At 38.8% G+C, this 23,214-nt stretch overlaps 1 protein-coding gene across 2 annotated transcripts in view; it reads left to right on the top strand.

The window, feature by feature from the left end:
- Positions 1–23,214, top strand: part of dpf1 (double PHD fingers 1) — a 60,280-nt gene that overhangs the window by 15,407 nt on the left and 21,659 nt on the right. The window contains exons 2-6 of one of the 2 annotated variants that reach the window (XM_053507587.1): positions 3,455–3,484; positions 11,002–11,162; positions 13,909–14,016; positions 14,246–14,373; positions 20,624–20,713. In XM_053507587.1, coding sequence (XP_053363562.1) covers positions 3,455–3,484; positions 11,002–11,162; positions 13,909–14,016; positions 14,246–14,373; positions 20,624–20,713 — 517 coding nt within the window. The remainder of the gene's footprint in view (positions 1–3,454; positions 3,485–11,001; positions 11,163–13,908; positions 14,017–14,245; positions 14,374–20,623; positions 20,714–23,214) is intronic. The other variant, XM_053507588.1, reaches the window with a different exon arrangement.

The following is a 23,214-nucleotide window of genomic DNA, read 5'->3' as shown; positions in this document are numbered from 1 at the left end:
TTTGCATACATAAATGTCAGTTTTTTTATATCACAATAGACAAAGATAGCTTTAGATTTCATGATTTTTTTTAAAGGATGTTCTTTACTTGTAGTCTTTTGCCTTAAAGATTAGTCTGCGATTGTTTATGATCTTTGTGCATTTGGGTATTTGTGTGTGTTCATGTGTATGTGTGTGTGTGTTTGTGTGTGTTCATGTGTGTGTGTGTGTGTGTGTGTGTGTGTATTTGTGTGTGTGCATATTCTCGCTTTTATCCCCCTTCTTTCCCTCAGTCAGCCAGTGGACACTCGGTCTTGCGTCTCTTTTATACGCGTCGGCTTGTTTCGCAGCCCTCGACTCACTTAAACATCACTTTGGATAAAAGCGGATTCCAAACGAGTAAATGTAAACACAACAAGTGCAAAGCAACTAAATCTAATAATGACCTTGATGCCGTATTTTAGATCTTTGAGTGTGTTGTGCTATTATTCCGCTCACACACACACACACACACACACACACATTGTAAAGCTGCACATATAATTGTGATTTTTATGTAGAAACATTTTTGGTTTTCATGATACATGAATTTGACTCAGGATTAATATATGGATTAATACATGTTGTGCTGTTATAGAAAATAATGAATAAATATATGAAGGACATGGAGTTCTTTTCAGCTTTATTAACCAGTTTATAGTTACATTAAATGTTGTGGAAATACTGTGAGACAAGTTAGTTTTTGTTTTCATTTATGTTACAGCAGCTACAGGACGAAGAGCTGTTCTCTCACCAGTCTGCCAAAAATAAAAAAAACAGGAAGTTAAAACTTACTGACTGTTCCAAAGACATTTCTTTTTAAGAAAATAATAAATTTTATTCTTAGGATTAAGTGTAGATTATGTTCCGTCTTTGTCTTTTGAGTCCCTGCGAATGAGCTTTTTTACTATAGAGTTATTAACACATTAGAACAACATTAGCAAACTAGCGACAGTTTCACAGACACCCAAGTCTCACTCATGCCCGCGGGGACCATTGTCCAGTCTGTCTGATCCAAATCGACTGAAAAGACAAGGCACAATGCAAATCGCCGAAATACAGTAAAGTCAACGCTGGCCAGGATAAAGAAAGGCACCCGAACACCCTACAACTCACAGCACATTTAAAGCACTCACTGCCAACCTCCTGGAGCCAGACACCACAGCACACGAGGCCAGAGCCACGCCAAATCCTAGCTGGTTTTAATGTTATGGCCGATCCATGTGTATGCAACTTGCATTCAGCACTAATGTCTGGTTTTCTTTAAAATAAAAAAAATAAATCAACACCTTCTCAACAATCGGATTAGAGAATTCAATACCACTGTGCTGAAATTATACCTAATCACCTGGCAGATCAATGAGCTTTTATTGAACCTGAAGCATTAAAGCGAAGCTATTATGCAAAATTAATTTTTTAGGCATTCAGATGGTTCTCCAGTGTGTGTGTATGTGGATACAAAAAACAAACAAACAAAAAAAGAAACGTAAAAAATATGCCCCCCCCCTTTTTTTTATGTTGTCTTTTTGTATTAAGGCCCAGCACCATGACATCAGCCCTATTTCATTATAGTGTGTGAAGGCCGTCTTGTTCTTCTAAAGATTCTATTTTTCCAGCATCCGGGAATTTTTTTTAATTGTCAGACAGGTTGGAATTTGCTGCCATTGGGATGCCCGAGCACCTGGCCTTAAACAAGCTTTGGTGCATAACTCAAACCCGGTACACATGCAGATCTCATGGAGCTGAACAACTTTCACATTGCTCTACTTAAAGGAAGTCGGTTATTGGACACACCCAATGGATTTTGATGTACTTCTTCTAGAGGATTTCCAGGGTCGTCAGCAAACCGGGCCTGTTTGATTTCAGTTCACTGAGGAACAGCCGTGACGCGTCTTGAACTTATGCTGAGAAGTGGTTAATAACTTTCTGTGACATCATATTTAGTGCCATCATTGTGTGTGTTATGCTTTCTTTCCCAGCATCAGGGCTCTTTAAAGGGCCTTGACATAAAACTACCCTATTCTAAGATGATGTCATACTGCTATTGGTATGTCCCCTTTAAATGCCTGCGCCCACTCTCTTTCTGGTGTGCCCGGGCAGGGCGATGGCACAAGGGCCTTGGGCACGCTCATCACTACTTGCAACTAGATTTCATTTTTGCATTGGTCAGGGACTAAGCAAGCTAGTTAGCCCCCTGTCCCTAATGTGACCCTTATATAAGCAAAGCCCCTCCCCTGAACTGTTGTTCGGCTCTGCTGTTCTCGGGTGGGGCAGTAGCTCATTAAATCATTGTAATCACTAATATGTCGCATTTGGAAGGAGAAGAAACCTGAAACCGAGTTTTTTGAAAAAAATAAAATAAATAACACATCATTAGCTTATCTAAGGGTAATTCCAGCTGAAGCATTAACACTCACACACTTTGAGACTTGTGTTAACTTGTGAAAGTATTAGTAAAATATGGGACCTTTAAAACGTCAGTTAGTTCGATGCATACAGTTACATTATGTATTTGTTTTCGTATTGACTAGTTTAGTTAATTGAATGGGAACTGATTAGGGCCCAAGCACTATGACATCAGCCCTAAGTCGTCAGAGTGTGCGAGGGTCCTCTTGTTTGTCTTTATATTTGCATGTGTGTGTTTAAACATAAGATACAGGAATACAGAATACAAAGGAGAGGAATGCTTTGGATGTTTTCCGCTAAAGTAATTTCCCAAATTGAAATAATAGTGATTAAAAATCCTGATTTCATTATAGAAACAAATAGCCGTGATGATTGTTTTAGCCAGTGTTGCACTGCACTAATATACTGGCCTGTGTGAGAAAAGCAAAAACAGTTGAGCCATCATTTTAAATACTCTCTCTAGCAGTTAACTCTATATTGCTTTTAGCAAACTGGACCCCAGACAGTAGTTTAAACTTGTTGTGTGTTTTTTTTTTCTTCTTCTGTATCGCTAGAGCAGTGAAATAAAAACTAAATCACAAGCTTCAATACTGCTGGTCAACGGTTAAAAATAAGCTCACGCATGCATTTACACACTCCAAGCCCCTTTTTTTAGGCTCTCCATTATGAGCACACACACACACACACATTGCATGTAAGAGAGGTCTGCACACGCGAAACACACCAGCGTGCACTTTCTTTTTCCACTGTGCATCTCTCATTCACTCCTCAACAGAAATACAAGTCAAATCCGCGCTAGACGTAGATTCGGCGCGTTCTCTCTATTATAAGAAACCGCAGTCTGTCATTTTCTTATAGGAATCACTTTAATGCATTTCAGTGTAATCTAATTAGCAAAGTCTATTACAGCAGCTGAATGTTTGACTCCTCAACTCACAGAACAGATTGTAATGGCAATTATTATTACTTTTTTTCCTTTTTTTTTTCTTTCTTATTCTCTGATGATTTTTCTCTCTGATTTTTATTCCAGGCAGTCGAGTGGAACAGTCATAAAGAACAGGTATGCTGATTACAATGCATGCACAAATCCTAGCTCGTGACACTGCTATGCGTCATAACAGCCTGGGTTAAACAATAAGGTTCGCTTTAGCATGCTAGGTCCATCCACAGGGGCGGACAAATCATGGACGCATTAGTTTGCAGAACAACGTGGAAGTGGAACGTCTAGTTTATTGTGCGGTTCAGTGTCATTTGAATGTAGCAAACCGGGGGTTGCGTTTACGACATCCTTATCCAGAGAAATGTACATTTTATCTCAATATACCTCTCTCTGAGCAGTTTGGCTTAAGGGCTTTGCTCAAGGGCTCAACGGAGGACTCTTGGTGGTGCTGGGGTTTGAACCTGGGACCTTCTAGTCAGTAGTGCAACTCTTTAACCATGAAGCTACATTGAATTTCGTTTGGCTTAGTTTTTTGTCATATTTTTATGCTAGCTTTTTCTCTTGTATGTTTCCGATTATCATTACATTTAACCAATATCAAATGTTCAAGCTTCAGCTTGGGCACTCCTGGCCACCCAGCAAGAACCCTAATTTTGGATAATTAGCGATGTAGTTGTAAGATAGAATGACTTTTAATAAACAACCCAAACACAACTTTGCAAATATAAGCTCCAACCAACACATTTTTAACATTTATTTAAAACATTATGCCCATTAACATCCATTCGCATAACATCTAAACACATCCATGGTCCATTAGGTTGTTTTTTAGTTGGAATTGGTTTAGAATTCCGACCAGAGATCAGGACAGACAAAACAGCTTCCAGCACACAGCGTGTGCATCTCATGCCATGCCTTAGTTTTGTAATGTTACCTCTGTGTTTTATTTTCTTTCAGAAATATTACAATACGCGTTTACGGATAGGATCTCGCTATCCTTTTGTCTGCTTTCTAATTTAATAATATGATAAATAGCTTTTTTTTTTTTTTGCTGCTCATTGTTATGTATGCACATTTAGTAGCATTACCAGTATGTTCTACCGTGGTGGCCGAGAAGTGCAGAACAAAATACCAAAACCGAAAAACAAACAATTTAAAAAAATAAACCACATAAAAAACAAAAACAAAATAAAGAAAATAAAAAACTAAATAACAAAACCGAAAACAAAACAAAAAAATCTAAAAAATAATATAACAAAACCGAAAACAAAATATGAAATTCAAAAACAATATAATAAAACCCGGAAACAAAATAACAAATCCAAAAACAAAATAACAAAATTGAAAACAAAAATAACAAATTCAAAAACAACATACCAAAAATAAAAACAAAATCAATCTGGAAACAAAATACCAAATCAGAAAACACAACGTCACTTCAGACAAACAGAAAAATGTAGGGATAGTTTGCGAATGAAATTCTTATTGCTGATTTGACGAGACTCTTGTCCAATCAGAGGTAAGAATCAACAAACCAGAAAAAGTAGGTGTAGTTTGCGACAATAATCTTACTGCTCATCTTGAGTGCCAGATGTCTTATCCAATCAGTGGTAAGACTTTCATTCGCAAACCAAACCGGTTAATCTGAATTGTTGTTCTGATTCATTGCTGTTTTTTAATAAATTATTTTGTTTTGGGTTTTGTTATTTTTGTTTTTGGATTTGTTATTTTGTTTTGCACTTCTCTGCCACTGTAGTCTAGTAGTAAGTACGCAGTGCTCTCATCATACAGTAGCACCTGGAGTTCAGGTCCGGCTCAGGCCATCAGTTTGGTATTAATATTGTATTGAAACTGTTGTTGCAACATTGCTGCAGGGGTGATCGCTGTATGTTAATCAGCCGTCATGTACTTGTTTACCATTTCAACAGAACATAATTATAACTAAAAACAACCTAATGCTGACACTGTCCCAACGTCCATTACATTACCAAATTAACATCAAAACAATATTTTGATGGCCAGAAATTTCAATTGTGCAGCAAGTCTAGTGCAACATGCAGTGGCATTCAGAATGAGTCACACACAGTATAGTGTCATTATCAACACAGTGTAGTGCATGGTTCAAATAGACATTATCACAAAACAGCTCTAAACAAATCCAGATACTGGATAGATTGTCATTCCTAATGAGTAAGCAAGAGAAGTTCAAGAACAGTGGCAAAGACAAAAGCTTTCTAAGGCAACATGTGAAAGCAACCAACATCGTCAGTGTGACGCCAGCGAGTGGGATTAAACATCATTACTCTATTAGGGCCTATAAGGGATTTGACCTTAGTATAGCTACCATGATAATCTGATGGTAGATGTACCATGGAACACAGTTTCCATCCATCCATCTAGAAACCTCAGTAGTTCAACTAGGTACAGTGGACGGTAATGTGATTACCATTGTATTTATACCCATTTGTACGACCGTGGTAGGACTTCTGGTCAACAATCACACACGCATTCACACACTACGGGTAATTTGTAACTTGCATTTCTTTGGACTTTGGGAGGAAACCGGAGTACCCGGAGGAAACCCAGGGAGCCTGGAGGTACAGGGTACTTATGGTACTTATTTGTTGATAAAGTACACGACAAAAATATGTTATACATGTTTTGGTAACATAATGGTTACTATTTATATAGTATGGTACCATTGTATGTATACAACATTAATTTAACACCATAGTATTGAAACTCTTAATATCACATACAATAATATGGTACTGCCTGTAATATACTATATTGTAGTATGAACTAACAAATCTAATATGGTACTGTATGTACAACCATACCAATACAGTACATTGCCACTGTGGTACCCGATAAGTACCATGGTACTGTAGAATTACAAATTTATAAAATGTTAAATCCAACTAGGTTCCAACGTAATAGTATATAAACTGAAGGAGTTATGTACATTGGGTTTTACATTTTAAGGTAAAGATGATGACATTCTAAGAAGATCAAGTCTGGTAGCCCAGGTGTCTGAGACATTAACCTTTTGTCTTTATGTACTTCCTGACCACTGGGTGGGGTCCCAAGGTCCGCCTCTTTGTATCCCTCCCCCTTGAAAAGTATAAACTTCCCAGTGCTGAGTTTTAGTCAGGCTTGGATGACTACAGCGACGCACGGCGAGTTCGCAATAAAGAATATCTTCTGCTTGAAAGATATCCCAACGTCTCCTGGTCTCTGATTCGACAAAGAGAAAAGTTCCCAACACTTTACACCATAGTAAGTTCCATAGTATTTACTTTGGTACTCTATAAAGTTCTATGCCTGCCATGTCTATACCAAAGTACCACAGTAATACCATGGTATATTATGGTATGTCGCTTATGTAGTAAAGTATATTACATACCATAGTAAGATTTCTTATGGGAAGTGCAGAAGCTCCAACAACAGTAGAGCAACAGGATGAATCTGGGATGCGTTATGTTTTAATAAATTAAATACTGAAATAAAGTGTGTTTTTTTTCAAATTTCAATTCATGTAGTTAAACGTATTGTTTGTAATACAACTGTGAATAATAAGCGAACAGGCCGGACATGACATTGGCTCCTTGCGCTCTTGGGTTACTGATTGGTTCCGAGTTATTGTTAGAGTCGTTTTTTTCCTTCAATGCCTGACAGTCCTGGAATAATAATTTTTTTTTCCCAAGTGATTCCTGTCATTCATTCACATTTAGCATTATTCTGAATTGGACTTAAAGGTAGAAAATTCTTCATCGAAGCACTAATGCGATATAGTGCTGTCATAGGATATTTCCTCAAAATTGAAGGCATCGCTTTGCTTTGGGTGTTTGGTGCATCATTCATGTTGTTTCATAAACCGTGACAGCGTCATTTTATCTCGCGGCTACTTTGAGTTGTTGATAAAGTGTTGTGTGAAAATGATTTGATGCTTGAGGGAGATAAGTGGCATCGGTCGAACGGGTGCGTGTTTTTTTTGAATTTTTTTTTGGAGATTTAGCGTACACTAGCAAATGAAGGAGAAAAAAACCTTTTTTTTATTTTGGATTTTCTGTGAGCTCGTCCGAGCAGGTTTTTTTTTTTTAAACACTAAATAAGATGTCTTGCAAAAAGTTCAATTAGATGAATATAAATGCTTAAAAATATAGTGTGAAATATAATGAGCTCTGCCACAAATTATACACTATTACAGTCGCCAGTGGTAAATTACAAAGGGAAACTTAACAACAGCTTTTGTTTTTAGTATTTTAAAAAATGTTAATAAGCACATGTTAATAATTGCATGATAATAAATCTGATCATATACGTTATGTACTAACTGATAATATACAATATTTAAATACAGACCAATTGCATAATAATAAATCATCACAGTATATTATAAGAAAGGTCAAAAGAAATGGAAGCAAAAACTGAGTCAAAAATATAATTACTGCAAATTCACAGACTTTTTATGTTTTTATTTTTATTTTTATTGACCAGATGTTGTACCATACAATTTATTATCGAGTTGGCTCCACAGTAACTGCACACACAGTTACTGGAAGTGTAAAATAATGGTCATTAAAGAATAATCCATACTGCTTTTTAGAAACTTTGGAAGTATTTTCTAAAAGCAATGCTGAATTTTTCCTTGTTGTGTGTGTGTGGATTGTTTAACCTTAATGAACCAGACCTACTTGCCAAAATGGCCATGACTGGGGATATCCTGGCACAACCTCACTCAGGCTCACAACATGTTGGATAAACTTCAAGTGTTGAATTATAGGACAGCATTCAGTCAGAGTTATCAGGAGTACAGGCAACGATTTTGAAACATTACGTTCGGCAATTTTCAAGCCAGCAAATGAATTAGGGGAATGTACGGCATGAAATGTTGCTTTCGCATGATCCACAAGTTAATGAGCAAACAGCCTCTTAATCAATTTCCCTACTGAATGAGGTAAGTGTTCAATGCTTGGCAATGCTTAACCTTGTATGAAATATTTTTGAAGTGGAGATAGAAGAATTTTTTTTTTAATATACAACACAATCTGGTATCTTCAAACACCTTGTGATGGTCCTGTCCAATTACTTTTTAAATGGAATTACTTTGTTAACTGTTGTGTTTAAGCAATATACTGTACCACTCATGTTTGTGGGGTCATTAAAGTTATCCCTACGCTGGCTTTCCTAAGTGACGCGGTAGTAACGAGCTTGTCCGATCATCTGGAGATTAAGTAAGTTAGAATCCTGGGTGTGTAAATTGGCCAGAGCTGATTGGCCGAGCTCTCTCAGAGGGGAGGGATGGGATGCACTCAAGCGATCACGCGTCAGTCAATCAAAAAAATATGTGGTCAGCCAGCATCACGCGGCTTGGAGGAAACGCATGATAGTTTTCACCCTACCGGGTTGGTAGTTGTAGCCTCGATAAGGGAGTGCTTCAATGACAGGTGGGAATTAGCTGCGACTAAATTAGGGAACAAATCTTAAGAAAAATGAAATATGCTGTATATAACAAAGAATATCCCTGCGCTGCATCTCTTATAATATCTTTATAGCATCTAAAGGAACGTTGATGGGGGATGGGGATGTATGGGTGTTAGCGGTGACTTCCAATGTCTTTGCCTGGAGGCTATCTCACGGAACACATGGCACAAGATAGGGAACAGCCTGGATGGGTGGCAACCTATTACAGGGCCCGAGCCCACCCACTGTGGGCAATTCAGAAATCACCACCGTGGCACTTTAATTCCTTAACATCACACTCAATGTGTTAGAGAACTCTAACTAGTACATTTATTTTGAGGAAACCTTCCTAAAAATCTAATCAAAAACATTGTACAATTATTAGACCCTTGTTCAGGATCTGACATTTTGTGTTGGACACCATGAGAGAACTGAGTCTTCTATAATGCTGTTCCTTACATGATTAGGACGCTCAAGTCACATGACCGTCTGCACCTAATTTACGTCTATTATTAATGAGCACTAGTATTTAAAGACACGTCCAGTACAGCGCTGAGCTTTAGTCATTAGTCTGTCGCTGTTGATTTTCATCGTAGACTAATTCATATCATATTCATGATGTTGCCGTGCTTCATTAATCCTCGCTTTGTTTCTCTGTGCTTGTGTTTTGTGTGTAACAAACTGAATCTGCAATTGTATCCGCCTCCACTACAAATCCTTGACAGTAAGGGAACTAAAGGATTTGTCAATACATTCTCATACTAGGTCCTCTCATGTGGACTCTCCTCTTCAGCTCACCCACAGCTTTTCGAAAGCATTTAGATCAGGGGTCAAAAGTTTGAATATGTGATTGTTGAACCATTTTTATTTGGATTTGGATGTAAGTTTTGGATTGATTTTATGCCAGAAGATCCAGCCATGACCCAGTTGGCAAAGGCAGCCAAAGTTCCATTGAAAACTTCCTGGTTCTTTGGTACATGATGCTAAACAGAGCTTTTGGATAACATGACAGATCCTCCACCATACTTAATCATGAGGATTATATTCTCTTAGATATACCCAGCTGGAGTACTTGTCGGCAAAATGTGCTATTTTTGACTCATGTGACCAGTTCCATTGTTCCAGTCTCATCTACATGGAACAAACTTCATGTCCTTATGTTTGTGGGAAGAAAACTTTTATTTCCTCAAACATCTTCCAAATAGTTTGTTCCTGTGGAGGTGGTGTTTACCTGTAGATTTTGAGACTCTGTGACCCCAAATCCTACTGTACCATCTTCTGCAAATCTTCTCGCTGGCAGTCCTCCTCACTTGTGGGTGCAGTTCCCTCAGAATTATATAATATAACTTTTTTTCTTCTTCTGTGAAATACAGTAGTTTGACTCAAAACTTTCACTGGGTAAAGTATATATTGTTGTATGTTGGTGTAGAAGTGTTTTAAAATACCCTGTATTTGAAGCAGCATTTTACTCCTGTGAAAAACTTTCACAAAATAATTTTCAGAAAATATCTTAATGGCTTAGGTGGGAATTAAATTACATTTAGCCGTTGTTATTTAAAAATACAAATTGTTGCTGCAAATAGTTACTTGATCTGATTGGCTAGCTAATGTAGCTTGAATTTGGACATGCGTGCATGGGTGCACTTTGTGGATTTAATTTGAAACTCTAACAGAAAGTGTGACTGGAGAAATATTCTAGGATTAAAGATTAAGTCTGTGTCTGATTCTCAGATACTAACTGGAAGTCTGTTTAATAGTTGGGGGGTTTGGTAGGGAAGTGTCTGTCCCTTCTGTTATTTTAATTATTGTAGGTACTTATAAAGAGCCTGCACATTTTGATCAAATCAGACATTTCGCTTTGTAAAAGACCAAAAATTTCACGTGGGTATTGTTGAGACCATTATGGATATAGATAAATTCAATTAAACTCACACAGTAACTACACAGTATTCACTAGATATAAGCCGCACTAGATCATACAATGCTGTTCACAAAGCCATCCATCCAACTCCATCCATAATTTGTGAAGCTGCTTTGAGACAATGACCGTTGTTAAAAGCGCTATATAAATAAAATTTATTTGAATTGAATAATCATTTCTCATGAACACACTCAGTTTTTCTGTGGTTAACAGAATAAAACCATGTTTTCACCCTTGTACCTCTCTCTAGCCTGGGCGAGGAGTTTTATCGTGAGGCGATAGAACATTGCCGAAGCTACAATGCCCGTCTTTGTGCAGAGCGTTCCATGCGTCTACCCTTCTTGGACTCACAGACTGGGGTGGCACAGAGCAACTGCTACATATGGATGGAGAAGAACCACAGAGGCCCAGGTGAGTGTGTGTATGCTGGTGTTTGTTAGAGTAACAATGATTGGTTCATCTTCATTACCCACTTTATCTTGGTCTGTAGGGTCTTCATGGTATCTTGAGAAGATTAGGCATTAAGGCAGGAACAGCCCTAAACAGCTTGCACTCTGACCCTCCTGTCTGACCTCTTTAATGCTCTATGGCTGAATGTGCACAAATCCTTATACCCAAACACCAAAATCTAGCATATTTATTCCACCAACTTTTGGGCCACCAGTGCATAACAATAAATAATTAAATAATTGATCATAAACTGTTATTTTTCCATCTATCCAGTACACAGTTCAAATCCTACACATCTTTAACATGAGGTCTTGTTGACCTTGACCTTTGATGTTGGATCCCAAAAATGTAATCCTTCAGTTGATCCTTCAGGCTGAATGGACATTTGTGCCAACTTTGAATACATTGCCTCAAGGCATTCCTGAGATATCACATTCACTAGAATGGGATTGACATAAGGTCATAATGACCGTGACCTTGACCCCAAAATCGAATTAGTTCATCCCTCCGTCCAAGTGGCATTCCTAAGATATCCCTTTCCATTCAAGTAGGGATGTTTGTGCCAAATTCAACGAAATTATCTTAAGGCGTTCCTGAGATATCGGGTTCATAACGAAATAATGCAATATCACAGTGGTGTTGACCTTTGACCACTAAAATCTAATCAGTTAATCTTTGCGCCCAAGTGGACATTTGTGCCAATTTTGAAGATATTCCCAGAAGGCATTCCTGTAATGTTGTGTTCAGACGGACTGAGACAGACATGAGGTCAAAGTGATATTGACCTCCAGAATGTAATCAGTTCATCCTTGGGACTAAATGGACATTTTTGCACAGCGGCATAAAAAATCATAAAAAATGTATAGATCCTTTATTGGTTTTTATAATATAATAACAGAACAGCTCTATAATTAAATCATAGTACTTTTACTGTGATATTAGGAAAATAAATATTCAGCTTCTTGTCCACCTTTAAAAACACCAATATAAAGTAAAGAAATTAACCTCAAAAGACTATAAGTAAATTAAAGAACAGTATCTGAATTTTTTAAACAATTCAAATTTAAAATGCTGTAGCTGCTAGGACTATTACCTACTGTAGGCAGCTAGTTAATGTTAATCTCTATTTCAGTTACTGCCTGCAACCTTAGTGTAACTCTGGGCAGTCCTTTTCCACTCACATTCCTAACCACACTCGATCTTACTCTTCTTCTCCATAACATCAGAAGAATTTGTGCGTGTCTCTCCACACAGGACACTCAGGTGCATGTTCAGTTCCTTGTTACTTGGACAGCTGCAACTCGCTCCTGGCAGGTCTGCCTCTGTGCACTATTCGTCCTCTGCGGCTGCACGACTTTTTTAACCTAGGTTCTCCCACAACACCCCACTTCTCCGCTCCCTGCCATGGCTTCCTGTAGCTGCGGCATTAAATTCAAAACATTGATGGTTGCCTACAAAGCTAAAAAAGGCCCAGCACCCACTTACCTCAAAGCTCTTATCACACCCCCACTGCATCACGTTCCCTCCGATCCTGCAGCTTTACTCGACTGCTCAAACCTCCCAACAGTGTTTGACTGATTGTAATGTACTTCTAGTTAGTATCCTAGTAACCCAGTGTAATGATATATCTGATAATGGAAACTTCAAAGCTCTGGATTTGCTAAATGCCTAAATGTAAATGTAATTCTGTACTTTTTCTGGACACCGTAATTTTTTATAGCTTCCTATCAAACCTATGAAGTTATACAGTACTCAAATATTATTTAAATACTGTAAGGTAAAATGATTATTTCTACTAAATAGAGTATATTTGGACTATGGGATGAAGTTTGCTAGTTGGATTCTAAACTTCCTGTGTTACTGTCTGCTTGAGCTTCTCCGGGTTCTCTAGTTTTCTCCCACCTCCCAGAAACTTGCACAAAGATGCATTGCCAACACTAGATTGCCCCTGGATGTGCTTGATATGTTCGTGCTTGGTGCCCTATAATCAGAAGTGGGAGGTAACTGCCTACTACTTTGCTATTGTTAAGTACACATTACATGTATCTGAACTTAACCTGAGTAGTTATATTAAAGAAGGTGGCATGGTGGTGTAGCGGTTAGCATTGTCATCTTGTATCTCCAGGGTCTGGGTTTGATTCCTGGCCAGGCTCGATCCCGTTTGCATGTCCTCCCTGTGCTTGGTGGGTTTTCTCTGAGTACTCCGGTTTCCTCCCATAGTCCAAAGACCTGCAGGTTAACCTAATTGGCTGTCCCAATTCAGTGTGCCCTGCGATGGATTGGCACCCTGTCCAGTCGCCCTGCGCCTTAGAATACAGGATAAAGCAGTATAGACGAAGAGTAAGAGAGTTATATTAAAGGATACTTTTTACTTTTACTTAGAGCAAATATCATTACTTTTACTTAACTACCCTTTTGCATGGCACGGCGCCACCTATCCACAGTGATGAGTAGTGCTGACTATTATGCGTGAACCCTGTTATTTTCATACTATAAGGATGAATACTTTAAAGGTTTTATAATTTAAAGGTGAGTACTTCTGTACTTTTACTCGAGTACATAGAAAAGTGGAGGACTTCTACTTTTACTTGAGTACCATTTGCCCTAGGAAATCTCTACTCTTGCATATTTTCCCCACTTCTACCTATAACGGATAAATAGGATGAAACACTTCGCTAAGAGATTTGGTTTTGCTTCTGGCTTGCAGGTGTGTCCCCGGGGCAGCTGTATACTTACCCAGCTCGCTGCTGGCGTAAGAAAAAACGGTTAAACATCCTGGATGATCCACGTCTGGGACCCATCGAGTTTAAGATAGGTAAGAGACAGTCGCTGTCTGGTTGATGAAGTAAGTGTTATATCATCTGTGGGTTTAGTGGCTGGAGTGATTTTGTAGAAGAGAATAATTTAATGAGCGGCTGCATAGATATGTACAGCGGCAGACACATTCATGGAAAGCTGTTTGCATGTACTTAAAGTAATTGTGAGATTATTGATGTGTGTGTGTGTGTGTGTGTGTGTGTGTGTGTGTGTGTGCGTGTGATCAGACTACGAGTCTGCCCTGAAGAAGGAGGGAGGTGTTCCTGAGGGACCCGTCCTTGAGTCTCTGCTGAGTGGAGAGACTTTAGATAAGAAAGTGGAGACGAAGGAGGAGGAGGCCATGAGTGAGTGTCAGGTGAGCATCTTTAATGACTTATCTGTCGACTTATAGAGCATGTGACGTTCTATACACCAACAAAACTTTTTTATTTAATTTTTCAAGGACATTAAAAGATACAGCATTTCAGTCGGAAATATTGACTTTAATTGAATCAAATGAAATCTAAGCTGTAAAACATGAGAGCTTGTTTACATTGAGTTACCAAAAATGTAATTTTTATTGAAGAAGTTAAAACAAGTTGTTAGAAGTGTGATTAAAAAAATAGATTACACTTACTGGAAACTTCATTAGTGTATAAGTGTGCTAGTACTGGACTGGACCCCCTTTTGCCCTCAGAACTTCTTTGTGGCATGGATTCAACAAGGTGCTGGAAACGCAACTCAGAGATCTTGGTCCAATTTCTGTGAAAATCAGCAGTTTCAGAAATACTCAGACCAGAGCGTCTGGCACCAACTACCATGCCACATTCAGACTCAATTAAATCACCTTTCTTCCCCATTCTGATGCTCCTTTTGAACTTCCGCAGGTTCGTCTTCACCATGTCTACCTGCTTAAATGCATTGAGTTCCTGCGATGTGATCGGCTGATTAGTTATTTGTGTTAAAGCTGTGTGCATAATTATATATAATTGTTTTTTAATGCAAAATAAAGATATACTAGATCAAGTGCTATTTTAAACTATAAGGTTCTGGAAAATTTAAAGTAAAAGCTGTACTGTTAATTAAAACCAAAAGTGCAGTGAATAGCCTCACAATTCCAACGAGTGGTATTCATGCAGCAATATATAGTACAATACTCCAATTTAATGTTTATTTCAACGTTGTAAATCATATCATTTCGATAAAGTCTTTGGATTTAACAAATTCAATAAAAAAAAAAAAAAAGAAATCTTTCCCAGAGTGCATTTATATACTGTATAGAAAAGTGCATATGTATGGAAAAAAATCTTTCACAAATGCTTAGGTTTAAAATCTGGCAAACTCTCCGCATGTACAGTTGAGGCAATAAACCACATGCAGGTGATTTGAATAATCTGAATCGCTCACCCGGAAAATCATCTTAAGCGTATGCATGAATGAGCATATGACCGAGCATGAGTAAGTTCTCAGATAAATATTGATGTAACCTTTGGACTTAAGTCAGCAACCCTGTGAATACAACCCCATGTGCTTATCTTGCTCTCACACTCAAAACCTTGGACATTATTGGCACCTTTACCAGACTGCGTCTTGCATCATTCAATCTTGTAGCCTTTGAAAGGTATTTTAATATGGTTCACACTTTTACTCTCGTCATGAATGTACCATTACACATAATGACCCATATGAAATTTACTTACAGTGGTACCTCGCCATACAGATTTTATGGAGGGAAAAAATATTACCAATATTACCAATTTCCTGTGCTATAATTATATTTTTGCATATATTAAAACAATCAAAACATTTAGAAGAGACATTTAAATGAAGAAAAATATGAAAGAAATAGACATTAAAACACATTAATTAATGACTTAAAAACCTTTAAAAACCAAACTGAAAATGGCTGTTTTCTTCTTGCTACCGTCATTGCTAACATTCTCGGGACCCATGGTTCTATGTCTTTATTAAGTCTTGCACAAAAGTAAAAAAAAAACACTAAAAATTAAATAATAAAAACCTTGCTTTGCTTGGCTTTATACTGATGCAAATAAGTTTAGAACGGCTTTTGGACGTCCGTGCAACCTCTGCAGTACCATTGAACCTGTTACGGTACCTGCCTAAGGCGACATTGTCGCATGGTGGTTCAAAGACATGCAGAGAATGCTAATTGGAGGTTCTAAATTGGATTGACACCCCATCCAGGGTATACCTACCTCATGCCATGAGTCCCCTTGGCTGGGCTCCAGGCTTCCCATGGTTCCCCAAAAGTTTAATATACAACAAAACAAAAGTTAATAATAATCTAATAATATTTACATTTAGCAGACGTCCTTGTTCAGAGTGACTTACATTTTTTATCTCATTATACATCTGAGCAGTTGAGGGTTAAGGGCATTGCTCAAGGGCCCAATAGTGGCAACTTAGTGGTCATGGGGTTTGAACCTGGGACCTCCCGAACCGTAGTCTAATTCCATAACCACTGTGGTAACCATTGATTACCATGATATTCAGCATTTAGGTATTTAAGTATTGTGGTAAACTCCATAGTACTACCACAGTGCTCCCTGACGTGGCACAGTACCTGCCCTGGTCCTCTGCAGTCCTGTGCTGCCCAGCTTGGTATATTATGGTATGATCTATAGCTTACCACAGTAGACTATAATACATACCGCAGTAGATTTTCTTATGGAGAAACTTGGCAGTCCAGAGACACACATTTCATGCCCTTCCTGATGCAACCCTGATGTTTTAGTCCGTGTTTGTGACTGGCACTAAGGATGCCCTGCACCCAGTTGCTACAGTAGGTCTTGGACTATTAGCTGGAAATCAAACCTGGGTTTTCTGCACTGTAGGTAAGGAGTCTACCACTGCGTCACTAATCCTCCACCATTACCCAGGACGTGACGAAGATAAATATTACATACCGTTCTGAGAAATTTATGTTTTTATATTTGTTATCATTTTGTCATCAACATGTAATCTAAGCATGCAAGAAATTTAAATTTCCCAAAACAATTTCATCTCTATGCCCTTATGTTTAAATCTTCCCGCATTGAGTGCTGTGCTTCATACTGTATATCATGTGCATACCATCCTCACGGTCATGCAGTGATCACACCAGTCTTTCCTCTTCTAGTCAACATGTTCATTATGATTGTCATCTCTATCTCTCATTTTCTCTCTCTCTCTCTCTCTCTCTCTCTCTCACACACACACACACACGCTGCAATCTGCTGCTTCCACTGTATCTCTATAGTATCTACTGTATATCTCTGTATGGCATTAACACAGTTCATCAGATCTGTCAGCCCCATCCCAGAATGTGTGTGTGTGTATGTGTGTGTGTGTGTGTGTTGCTGCTTTGCATGAACAAGCATTGTATTGACAGCTTGGAGACACTGCAAGTGGGCACACACTTCATGTGCATATTGTGTGTGCGTGTGTGTGTGCGCGCATGTCATCGCTCTCGGCACAGCCTTGCCTTGTTCCTTACACACAAAACTGCGCGCGCACACACACACACACACACACACACACACACACCAGACATGACATCTATCCCACGGGTCGACAATTAGCCAATTTGCACCTCAATTAAGAGGCACTCTGCAGACCTCGGGCTGATCTGGGAGAAGACCTGTGATCCTACATCTTGTCTCTCTGCAGGAAGGAAACTCTTGTGAGCTCCGCTTCCCCTGCAGGCTCTGTTTTTCTCTCAGGACTCTGCTCCTGCTCGTGCTGCCTCCATGCTTAAATAAAGGCTGAGCGATTTAATTCCATTTAACTTGCCTTGAACTGCTTCGCCTAATGCAAGTCAGACAAGGCTTGTCATAACGATTACGTAACAGCCTAATCACAAGTGTTTAAACTGATCAGAATGATTTAATGTGGTTATTTTCCATACAGTCCAAATATCTTGATCAGTTATACAATGATTTATTCAGCTTTATTTAATTTTACTGTCCTAGGTAGAGGTACTCGTCCTAGTACTAGTCCTCCTATTGATGGCACGGTGACTCACTCTCTCCAGGTCCTGGGTTTGATTCCTGCATTGTGTCTCGGTGCGTGGAGTTTGCATGATCTCTCCATGCTTGGTGGTTTTCCTCCGGGTACTCCGGTTTCCTCCAAAAACATGATTAGGCTTATTGATGTTTCCAAACTGCCTGTAATGTGTGAATGTGTGTGAGGTCCTACCATGGTCATATAATTAGGAATAAATACAATGGTCACCATTTTTGGACTTTAAAGGTTTCTAGATGGATGGAGTCCTCCTATTATATGGATTTTGGAGGTGGAAGGAAAACCAGACATCCCAGAAGAAACCCAAAGAAGAACATGTGTAACTCCAACAGGATTGAACCAGGGACTCTAAAGCTGTGAAGCTGCCATTTAGGTTTGCTCATAAAATGCAAAATATTTTAGAAATACCAATATAGAAACATCTTTAATTGTAAAAAAAAAAAAAAAAACCTTTGTAAAAAAAACAAAAAAAAACAAGTATCTAAATGTAATAATATGTAATACTATCTTGTCTTTTTATTAAAGCCGGAGTTGTTTTTCTAAACTTTTCACGCATGGCGAACATAATTATTAAACCCGTCATTACATAGCCTTGTTTAATTAATGCTTAAAACATTGTTTATCTCAAAGACTAAATATTCTTATTTATAAAAGCTGTGGAGCAAGTAGAGCACATGCATAACCTCCACCTCATAAGTCTTCTCAAGATGTCTTTAGATTATTAAGAGGACTCTCGAGGAGGTCCGGGGTGTTAACATTTTAAGGGCTTTACTCCTAAAGACATCCAAATTGATCCTTGTGTGTTGGACAAACTAATGCAAATTCCTCTTTACTGGACAAAGTTTCAGTTGTTACTAAGTGACTTTGGCTTTGCTAATGTAATGACCACCGTCTTCAGTTTTTGGGGTCAGTTACAGTACAGTAGGTGACAACTTGCTGTCTTGTCTATGCAGCCGTATTAAGAGTGCCACAATTTAAGTTTTTTTTAACTTGAGTGCAATGCATGTTTTTGTTTGAAAAAGAAGAAGAAGAAGAATCATATGAGAGAATCGTGTACTCAATTTCCAGGGTGAAAATCGTGATTCACATTTTGGCAGGAATCGTTCAGCCCTAGGTACTCCACTGTTTATAGCTTTGATAAGTATATAACATGGTGGTTGCACAACATCTTAATTGCATAATGTCTTATTTCACAGAATGTATTACGCACATTAAGCAACGCGTACTTGTACTCCGGGGTAATTGCAACGGCAGTAACAGAGTATAAATGCCTTTTTTCTTGGCTCCGACATTCCCCAAAACTCCAGTTCACTCAAGCCAGTCACTGCTTGGCACAGCTCGTCCTGTAGGTTTGTTTTACTAATCACATGACAGAAAGAAGTGGTGCAATTGGCTTATTGAAACATGTCAGCTTTTGATTGAAAATATGGTCACTATGTGTTATGTTTTGTCTAAAACGTGAAAGCTTAAACCTTCCAAAATAACCAGGGTTATAACAGTTAAGGAAGTTCGGAAGGTTATCGGTTTCAAGCCCCACCACTGCCAAACTGCCACTGCTCTTGAGCAGGTCTGTTAACTCTATCTGGCTGACCCTGTGCTCTAAACCCCAGCTTCCTTATAGACAACCTTGCATGCCAGAATAGATTTTTTTTTTCCAAAAGAGTAAAAGTTATCATGCTGCAAAACTAAAAGTACAGTATGCAGCCTTCACAGGTGAAACCCAGGGCTCAAAGTAAGAGTAGACATTCTGAGCTATTGATTGATCAACAGGACACATCTGGGCAAGAAGCACCTATCAATCATGTGCGCCGGTATTTTTAATCACTTTTCAGAGGTGAAATTCTGATCCATTATGTCCTAATACCTTTTGAGGGGACTGCATGTGCTGGTTCAGTTGACCAAATTTCACCATTTAGATGTTCTAATGTGCATCAAATAAATAAGAAACATCTGTTCCATATTGAAAACAATTGGTAATTTTTGCTCTGCTACATGTCTCTACAGAAATAAAGATAAATATACAGTATAAGCTGATCAGCCACAACATGAACATCATTAACGGGTGGAATGAGTAATATTGTTTTTCAATGATATTCCAGTAAATTGGTGACAGGACCATGGACACCCAAGGCTCATCTGCAGTATGTCTGTGGGAAGCAAAGGCAAACTCATCCTATCCGTTCCCACAGAAAATCTAATTTAGCACAAATTGCTGAAAGAAGGTATTTCTGGCTATCATAAAATGGTATCAGAACACCCAGTGCATCACAGCCTGCCCCATATGTGGCCCAGCAGGCAAAGAGCCCAAGGCTACCAACCTGACCTCCAAATTCCCCAGGTCCTAGTCCAACATGTCTGATCCATGGAGGCCCCACCACGCAACCTACAGCACTCCCAAGCTCCACTGCTAACATCCCATTGCCAGATACCACAGCGCATCTCAAAAGGTTGTTTGGAGTCATGCCCCAAGGGGCCAGACCTGCCCCAGCAGCACCAGGGGAACCTACGCAATATTGGGCTTAATGTCTTGAGTATTAATGTTATGGCTGATCTGTGTATGTCCATATATATAGATGATTACTATGTGTGGTGTGTGTTTACAGAAGCTGCTGGTGGGAGACTTTCCTCATGAGCTGGACATGGATGAAATGGAGGAAGATGTGCCTAAGCGGAAGAACCGCACCAAAGGACGGGTATGTCGCAACATAACATAACAAAACAAAACAAAAACAACAACACTCAGCACCATGGTTTGTCGTGCCAAACATGACTCACACACTTCTCACACTCAGACAGTAATTCACAGAGCTCTTACAAGCTTATTAATCTGTTCCCTTGTGTGCGCTGATCATGAAAGTAGCTGACACACACAAAAAAAAAGGATGCCAGATGCTATTGCATGTTTTGTTTGGTTGATTTTACTCAAATCCTTAGGATAAACATCGTGGTACGATCGCGTTTATCTGCAGCTAGCTGTCCGTACACACACTTATGTGTAAATCCATAAAGTGTCCCTGTGATCCATAAGCTCGCCCAGGGAACAAAGAGGGCTGTGCAGCTGCGGCTGAAGGAGCTCTGAAAGCGTCAGCAATTTGTGTGAGAATTTCACACCCTTGCCACTGTTAATTGGGATGTGCTCCCTGTGCTTAGGTGTTACAAACCCTACAGAGGTAGTTATTAAGGGTGGAGGGTATTTCGCTATCGGTTCTGTGTGTGTGTGTGTGTGTGTGTGTGTGTCTTTGTTTCCCTGATATTAGAAAGGCAAGACATTGTGGGGACATTGTGCTGATCCGCATAATGTACAAAGCATATGTATGTATAGTGTAACTGTTCTATTCGATTAGTTTCAAGTAAATTTGATTAAAATAAAGATTAATGTGTAGAAATAGTGGAATGCTGTAGCTACAAAATTACTTTAATATGAGAGAAACATACACAGAGGAAGTGAGGCAGTCTGGGAAAATTCATTACATGTCACTATGGCAGATTTCTGGCCATAAAATCACGACACCTGAACTTAAAGACATTATGAATATATTTTACCCGCATATTTAATTGCTTTGGAAGCGTGCCTAGGCTTTCTGCAAAATATCATAAAAACCATTTGCTAGCTAAATGAGATTTCCTTACACAAGTGAATGTCATAGTTTGCTAATTTCACCTTTGCCAAATAGAAACATGCTTAATCCAGTTTTAATAAGACACCTGTTGTTTTCTCCATTTTCATTTTTTTGGGGGTAACAAGTGTTTTAAAATGCTTGATTTGTTTTTTTAGGATTTAGACATATATGTATAACATCTAAGGAGTTTTAAAATGACTAGATTTGAATCAAGAACTCTCCAATACACTATCGTATTGTATAATGAAGGATAGTGCTGAACCGGCTTTGCTGTGACTTTTGCTTTTTGGTCGGGCGGTATTTCAAAAGTTTTGACTGGCACTATGTGTGTATTCGTGCATATAGTGCATCTTGAATAATGTTTTAATTGTAAAAAAGTACATTTTCTTGTCATTTACTTTACAAAGTGAAACCCTATGTATTCTGGATTCATTACTGTAAATGTATAAGGGGCGGTTCTAAAATTCGTATTATTGTATAAGAAAATGGAAAATATTAGTTCAATTATGTCTCCGGAAATGAGTACGTTCATGAACAGTTTGGTGATTCTTCTTCTCAAACACAGCTGATTCAGCTAATCTCTTACAGTAAATAGCTTCAGTGGGTGTGTTTGGGTGTTATTGAATTACAAACTGTGCTGGTCACTGGCCCTCCAGGACTGGAGTTAAAAACACCTGCGTTAGAAAGTCAAAACTAAAATGCCGCACCCGTTTGAAAAAATTTAAGTGCGTCTTCCTCATGACAACACATCAGCCCATTCAGCTTACGAAAATGGTAAGACTTGCCACATGGGGTATGAAATTCTGCCTCATGCTAGCTCTTCTCCCCTGAACATACACCCAGGGACGTTTCCCTCTTCACTTGAGGAGACCACTTCATGGCAGATGTTTGACGATGACAAAGTGAGAGCCACAAAGAAGGGTTTTTCAAAGACGGTCTCCACCGGCTCATCCGTCGGTTGGAGAGATGTGTGGTGATCCTTAGGTGGAGGATATGTAGAGCAGGACTAGGCCCACTACCAACGTTTGTTTTCATTGCATTGTTTTTTTCTTAGCAATATTAACAATTTTATGACCGCTTCTCGTAAAGTGAAATATTTTGAAAATCAGGTTGCTTTGATAGCAGCTTTCAGCCTTTTTTTTGTTGGGCGTTTCTCATCTTCCGCTTGACAATACCCCATACATTCTCTGGGTTCAGGACAGGCAAGTTGGCTGGCCAATCAAGCACAGTCATATCATTGTCAGAAAAACAGCTAGTGGTAGTATTGGCACTGTAGGCAGGTGCTAAGTCTTTCTGGAAAAGGATATCTGGCATCTTCATAAAGCTTTTTATCAGACAGAAGCATGGCGTGCTCTAAAATCTGGTGACAGATGGCTGCTTTGACTTTGGACTCGATAACACAAGTGGACCAACACCAGCAGAACACATGGCACCCCAAACCATCAGCAACTGTTGTAACTTCACACTGGACTTCAAGCAAATTGGATTCTGTGCCTCTCCACTCCTCAGCCAGATTGTAGGACCTTGATTTCCAAATGAAGTGCAAAATTTATTTTAATCTGTAAAGAGGAGCG

The sequence above is a fragment of the Clarias gariepinus genome, chromosome 11, assembly GCF_024256425.1.
Source record: "Clarias gariepinus isolate MV-2021 ecotype Netherlands chromosome 11, CGAR_prim_01v2, whole genome shotgun sequence".
NCBI lineage: Eukaryota > Metazoa > Chordata > Actinopteri > Siluriformes > Clariidae > Clarias > Clarias gariepinus.
Note: the sequence above shows the minus strand (reverse complement) of the source record. Positions and strands in the feature narration are given on the sequence as shown.